This window comes from Chiloscyllium plagiosum, unplaced genomic scaffold (assembly GCF_004010195.1).
Source record: "Chiloscyllium plagiosum isolate BGI_BamShark_2017 unplaced genomic scaffold, ASM401019v2 scaf_10331, whole genome shotgun sequence".
NCBI classification, from domain to species: Eukaryota; Metazoa; Chordata; class Chondrichthyes; order Orectolobiformes; family Hemiscylliidae; genus Chiloscyllium; species Chiloscyllium plagiosum.
In genome coordinates, this window is record NW_025210130.1 from 5,868 (window position 1) to 13,197 (window position 7,330).

At 55.1% G+C, this 7,330-nt stretch overlaps 1 protein-coding gene across 1 annotated transcript in view; it reads left to right on the forward strand.

Annotated features, from left to right (window-relative positions):
• Window positions 1-7,330, forward strand: part of LOC122546866 (mitochondrial chaperone BCS1-like) — a gene marked incomplete at its 5' end in the record, with an annotated part of 16,706 nt that overhangs the window by 5,735 nt on the left and 3,641 nt on the right. The window contains one exon of the mRNA XM_043685483.1: window positions 3,668-3,837. Coding sequence (XP_043541418.1) covers window positions 3,668-3,837 — 170 coding nt within the window. The remainder of the gene's footprint in view (window positions 1-3,667; window positions 3,838-7,330) is intronic.

Sequence of the window (7,330 nt, forward strand, 5' to 3'; positions counted from 1 at the left end):
GCTGGTGTTTTTGAATCTGTAGTCTGTACTGTTTGTCCTGTTCGGGTCCGAACTCTGCTAGTTTAAAGGTGGTCCGGAGTCCGTGTGGGGTGAGTTGGTTACGGAGACAGGCACTGAGGAAGCAAATGTGGCTGTGATAGTGGGTTTGTTTCAGGACATGGTTGAAGAGCTTCAGGGCTGAGGAAATGACCTGGGAGTTGCAGTCCCTCAGTACTGCAGCTTCGTCAGTGCAGCAGTCCCTCAGTACGGCAGCTCCAACGATGCAGCAGTCCTCAGTACTGCAGCTTCGTCAGTGCAGCAGTCTCTCACTACTGCAGCTCCAACAATGCAGCAGTCCCTCAGTACTGCAGCTCCGACAATGCAGCATTCCCTCAATACCGCATCTCCAACAATGCAGCATTCCCTCAGTACTGCAGCTCCAACAATGCAGCAGTCCCTCAGTGCTGCAGCTCCAACACTGCTGCATTCCCTCAGTACTGCAGCTCCAACAATGCAGCAGTTCCTCAGTACTGCAGTTCCAACAGTGCAGCAGTCCCTCAGTACTGCAGCTCCAACGATGCAGCAGTCGCTCAGTACTGCAGCTTCGTCAGTGCAGCAGTCCCTCAGTACTGCAGCTTCGTCAGTGCAGCAGTCCCTCAGTACTGCAGGTTCGACAATGCAGCAGTCCCTCAGTACTGCAGCTCCAACAATGCAGCAGTCCCTCACTACTGCAGCTCCCACAATGCAGCATTTCCTCAGTACTGCAGCTTCAGCAATGCAGCATTCCCTCAGTACTGCAGCTCCAACAATGCAGCAGTCCCTCAGTACTGCAGCTCCAACAATGCAGCAGTCCCTCACTACTGCAGCCCCAACAATGCAGCAGTCCCTCACTACTGCAGCTCCAACAATGCAGCATTCCCTCAATACTGCAGCACCGACAATGCAGCATTCCCTCAGTACTGCAGCTTCGTCCATGCAGCATTCCCTCAGTACTGCAGCTCCGACAATGCAGCATTCCCTCAGGACTGCAGCTCCGACAATGCAGCATTCCCTCAGTACTGCTGCTTCGTCCATGCAGCATTCCCTCAGTACTGCAGCTCCAACAATGCAGCATTCCCTCAGTACTGCAGCACCAACTTTGCAGCATTCCCTCAATACTGCAGCTCCAACAATGCAACAGTTCCTCAGTACTGCAGCTCCAACAATGCAGCAGTCCCTCAGAACTGCAGCTCCAACAATGCTGCAGTCCCTCACTACTGCAGCTCCAACAATGCAGCAGTCCTCAGTACTGCAGCTCCGACAATGCAGCATTCCCTCAGTACTACAGCTCCAACAATGCAGCAGTCCCTCAGTACTGCAGCTCCGACAATGTAGCATTCCCTCGGTCCTGCAGCTCCAACAATGCAGCAGTCCCTCAGTACTGCAGCTTCAGCAATGCTGCATTTCCTCAGTACTGCATCTCCAACAATGCAGCATTCCCTCAGTACTGCAGCTCCGACAATGCAGCAGTCCCTCAGTACTGCAGCTCCAACATTGCAGCATTCCCTCAGTACTGCAGCTCCAACAATGCAGCAGTCCCTCAGTACTGCAGCTCCAACAATGCAGCAGGCCCTCAGTTCAGAAGCTCCAACAATGCAGCATTCCCTCAGTACTGCTGCTCCGACAATGCAGCATTCCCTCAGTACTGCAGGTCCACCAATGCAGCAGTCCCTCAGTACTGCATCTCCAACAATGCAGCTGTGCCACAGTACTGCAGCTTCAGCAATGCAGCAATCCCATAGTACTGCAACTCTGACAATGCAGCAGTCCTCAGTACTGCAGCTCTGACAATGCAGCAGTCCCTCAGTACTGCAACTTCGACAATGCAGCATTCCCACAATACTGCATCTCCAACAATGCAGCCATCCCTCAGTACTGCAGCTTCTGCAATGCAGCAGTCCCTCAGTACTGCAGCTCCAACAATGCAGCAGTCCCGCAGTACTGCAGCTCTGACAATGCTGCAGTCCCTCAGTACTGCAGCTTCGTCAGTGCAGCAGTCCCTCAGTACTGCAGCTTCGACAATGCAGCAGTCCCTCAATACTGCAGCTTCAGCAGTGCAGCAGTCCCTCAGTACTGCATCTCCAACAATGCAGCAGTCCCTAGTACTGCAGCTTCAGCAATGCAGCATTCCCTCAGTACTGCAGCTCCAACAATGCAGCAGTCCCTCAGTACTGCATCTCCAACATTGCAGCAGTCCCTCAGTACTGCAGCTTCGACAATGCAACAGTCCCTCACTACTGCAGCTCCAACAATGCAGCAGTCCCTCGCTACTGCAGCTTCAGCAATGCAGCATTTCCTCAGTACTGCAGCTTCAGCAATGCAGCATTCCCTCAGTCCTGCAGCTCCAACAATGCAGCAGTCCCTCAGTACTGCAGCTCCGACAATGCAGCATTCCCTCAATACCGCACCTCCAACAATGCAGCATTCCCTCAGTACTGCAGCTCCAACAATGCAGCAGTCCCTCAGTCCTGCAGCTCCAACTTTGCTGCATTCTCTCAGTACTGCAGCTCCAACAATGCAGCAGTCCCTCAGTACTGCAGCTCCAACGATGCAGCAGTTCCTCAGTACTGCAGCTCCAACAATGCAGCAGTCCCTCAGTACTGCAGCTCCAACAATGCAGCAGTCCCTCAATACTGCAGCTTCGTCAGTGCAGCAGTCCCTCAGTACTGCAGCTTCGACAATGCAGCAGTCCCTCAGTACTGCAGCTCCAACAATGCAGCAGTCCCTCAGTACTGCATCTCCAACAATGCAGCAGTCCCTCAGTACTGCAGCTCCAACAATGCAGCAGTCCCTCACTACTGCAGCTCCCACAATGCAGCATTTCCTCAGTACTGCAGCTTCAGGAATGCAGCATTCCCTCAGTACTGCAGCTCCAACAATGCAGCAGTCCCTCATTACTGCAGCTCCAACAGTGCAGCAGTCCCTCAGTACTGCAGCTCCAACAATGCAGCAGTCCCTCAGTACTGCAGCTTCGTCAGTGCAGCCATCCCTCAGTACTGCAGCTTCTTCAGTGCAGCCATCCCTCAGTACTGCAGCTTCAGCAATGCAGCAGTCCCTCAGTACTGCAGCTCCAACAATGCAGCAGTCCCTCAGTACTGCAGCTCCCACAATGCATCATTTCCTCAGTACTGCAGCTCCAACTATGTAACCCTGTCTCAGTACATTGGGTATAACTTGAATCCATGAGCATGTAATTCCGAGTGAGGCTGCTGCCCTCAGAAATGTGAACCCTGCCTGCATACTTCAAAGGCCTGTGCTTTGCTTGTTGGAGGTTTTGGGTGTGTATTAGTGATGTAAATCTCTGTATCAATAAGGGATGTCTTCTATAAGGATTAGTAATCTGAATGCAGGAGTCTCTGTGTCTGCTTGGAATGGAATGGCTCACTCAGTGAGTGAAACATTCGCCCTTTTCCCTGCCTGTGGGGATGTGGAAGTGTGTCTAGATTCACTGGTGTTGCAGACACAGCCATCAACTGGCAGGCGTGCTCCTGGGATCCTCAAGAAATCCCTTGTAACCCAAGGTGGAAGAGGATCTTGGGTTTGCAGGTATCTGTGAGCTGTGCTGGGTCTGTGTCACACGAGGGTGTGTTTGGAATGACATTGCCATTAGTTACTGATGTGCGGCTTTCCCTCTGCCCTGTCCCCTCAGCACAGCGCTGGCTGGAGAGCTGGAATACAGCATCTGTCTGATGAGCCTGAGTGACAGGAGCCTGACGGACGACCGACTCAATCACCTGCTCAGCGTGGCACCCCAGCAGAGCATCGTCCTATTGGAGGATGTGGATGCGGCATTCGTCAACCGGGACTTGGCCAAAGAAAGTGAGTTAGCGTTCCCCACTGTCATCTCTCCAACCAGTCTGTCCTGCTCCTGGATCCTCAGAGTAACCTCATTCTGTGTCTGTACCTTTCTTTGTGAATATCAATTGTTCTTGCATCTCTTCAGGTGACTTAGTACTGTACTCAGCTTTAAACCCTTCCTCTGAAACCTCTGGGGACATTCTATTATGTTAATGATTTTTCAATAAAATCATCTAATCTTGCGTTCTCCTTCCCTCTGTTTCTGTAGGTTTCACTGGTTCTCCCCTCTGTGTCCTTCTCTCTTTTAGTGTCTTTTTCTCTCTCTCACTCACTCACTCACACATGCACACACCCTCAGTCTCTCTCCCTCTTTCTGTCTTGACTGCACTTTATGACCCTCCGACAGTGCGGCACCCCCTCAGCACTGACCCTCCGACAGTGCGGCACTCCCTCAGCATTGACCCTCCGACAGTGTGGTACTCCCTCAGAATTGACCCTCCAAAATTGCGGCACTCCCTCAGCACTGACCCTCTGATAGTGTGGCACTCCCCCAATACTGACCCTCCGATAGTGCAGCAATCCCTCAGCACTGACCCTCTGACAGTGCGGCACTCCCTCAGCACTGACCCTCTGATAGTGTGTCACTCCCCCAATACTGACCCTCCGATAGTGCAGCACTCCCCCAATACTGACCCTCCGACAGTGCGGCACTCCCTCAGCACTGACCCTCTGATAGTGTGTCACTCCCTCAGCACTGACCCTCCGATAGTGTGGCACTCCTTCAGCACTGACCCTCTGACAGCATGGCACACCCTCAGCGCTGACCCTCTGAGAGTGCGGCATTCCCTTAGTATGACCCTCCGACAGTGCGGCATTCCCTCAGCACAGACCCTCTCACAGTGTGGTACTCCCTCAATATTGACCCTCCGACATTGCGGCACTCCCTCAGTAGTGACCCTCCGACATTGCGGCACTCCCTCAGTAGTGACCCTCCGACAGTGCAGCACTCCCTCAGCACTGACCCTCCGATAGTGCGGCACTCCTTCAGCACTGACCCTCTGACAGTATGGCACACCCTCAACGCTGACCCTCTGACAGTGCGGCAATCGTTTGATATGACCCTCTGACAGTGCGGCACTCCCTCAGCGCTGACCCTCTGACAGTGCGGCACTCCCTCAGTATTGACATTCCGACATTGCGGCACTCCCTCAGTACTGACCCTTCGACATTGCGGCACTCCCTCAGTACTGACCCTCCGACATTGCAGCACTCCCTCAGTACTGACCCTCCGACAGTGTGGCACTCCCTCAGTACTGACCCTCCGACAGTGCAGCACTCCCTCAGCACTGACCTTCCGATAGTGCGGCACTCCCTCAGCACTGACCCTACGATTGTGTGGCACTCCCTCAGTACTGACCCTCCGACAGTGCGGCACTCCCTCAGCACTCACCCTCCGATAGTGCAGCACTCCCTCAGCACTGATCCTCCGACAGAGCGGCACCTCCTCAGCACTGACCCTCCGACAGTGCTGCATTCCCTCAGTACTGACCTTGCAACAATGCAGCACTCCCTCAGTACTGACGCTCCAACATTGCAGCACTCCCTCAGTACTGACCCTCTAACAGTGCAGCACTCCCTCAGTACTGACCCTCCGACAGTGCGGCACTCCCTCAGTACTGACCCTCCGACAGTGCGGCGCCCCCTCAGTACTGCCCCTCTGACAGTGTGGCACCCCCTCAGTACTTAGCCTCTGACAGTGCAGCACTCCCTCAGCACTGACCCTCTGACAGTGTGGCACACCCTCAGCACTGACCCTCTGACAGTGTGGCACACCCTCAGCACTGACCCTCTGACCGTGCGGCACTCCCTCAGCACTGACCCTCTGACAGTGCGGCATTCCCTCAGCACTGACCCTCCTACAGGGCGGCACTCCCTCAGCACTGAGTCTCCGATAGTGCAGCACCCCCTCAGTACTGACCCTCCGAAAGTGAGGTACTCCCTCAGCACTGACCATCCGACACTCTCAGTGCTGACCCTCTGACAGTGCGGCAATCCCTTGGTATGACCCTCTGACAGTGCGGCATTCCCTTGGTATGACCCTCTGACAGTGCGGCACTCCCTCAGCAATGACTCTCCGACAGTGCAGCATTCCCTCAGTACTGACCCTCCGATTGTGCGGCACTCCCTCAGCACTGACCCTCCGATAGTGCAGCACTCCCTCAGTACTGACCCTCTGACAGTGTGGCACTCCCTCAGCCCTGACCCTCCGACCGTGCGGCATTCCCTCAGTACTGACCTTCCAACATTGCAGCATTCCCTCAGTACTGACACTCCAACAGTGCGGCACTCCTCAGTATGACCCTCCGACCGTGCGGCATTTCCTCAGCATTGACCCTCTGATAGTGTGGCACTCCCCCAATACTGACACTCCGATCGTGCAGCACTCCCTCAGTACTGACCCTCCGACAGTGTGGCACTCCCTCAGCACTGTCCTCTGATAGTGTGGCACTCCCTCAGCACTGACCCTCCGATAGTGTGGCTCTCCCTCAGCACTGACCCTCTGACAGTATGGCACACCCTCAGCGCTGACCCTCTGAGAGTGCGGCATTCCCTTAGTATGACCCTCCGACAGTGCGGCACTCCCTCAGCGCTGACCCTCTGACAGTGCGGCCTTCCCACAGCACAGACCCTCTGACAGTGTGGTACTCCCTCAGTATTGACCCTCCGACATTGCGGCACTCCCTCAGTACTGACCCTCCGACAGTGTGGCACTCCCTCAGTACTGACCCTCCAACAGTGCAGCACTCCCTCAGTACGGCCCTCTGACAGTGCAGCACTCCCTCAGCACTGACACTCCGACAGTGCTGAATTCCCTCAGTACTGACCTTGCAACAATGCAGCACTCCCTCAGTACTGACCCTCCAACAGTGCAGCACTCCCTCAGCACTGACCTTCCGATAGTGCGGCACTCCTTCAGCACTGACCCTCCGATTGTGTGGCACTCCCTCAGTACTGACCCTCCGACAGTGCCCACTCCCTCAGTACGACCCTCTGACAGTGCAGCACTCCCTCAGCACTGACACTCCGACAGTGCTGAATTCCCTCAGTACTGACCTTGCAACAATGCAGCACTCCCTCAGTACTGACCCTCCAACATTGCAGCACTCCCTCAGTACTGACCCTCCAACAGTGCAGCACTCCCTCAGTACTGACCCTCCGACAGTGCGGCACTCCCTCAGTACTGACCCTCCGACAGTGCGGCACTCGCTCACTACTGACCCTCCGATAGTGTGGCAGTCCCTCAGTACTGACCCTCCGACAGTGCGGCACTCCCTCAGCATTGACCCTCTGACATTGCGACACTCCCTCAGCGCTGACCCTCTGACATTGCGACACTCCCTCAGCGCTGACCCTCTGACAGTGCGGCAATCCCTTGATATGACCCTTCGACAGTGCGGCACTCCCTCAGTAGTGACCTTCCGACATTGCAGCACTCCCTCAGCACTGACCCTCC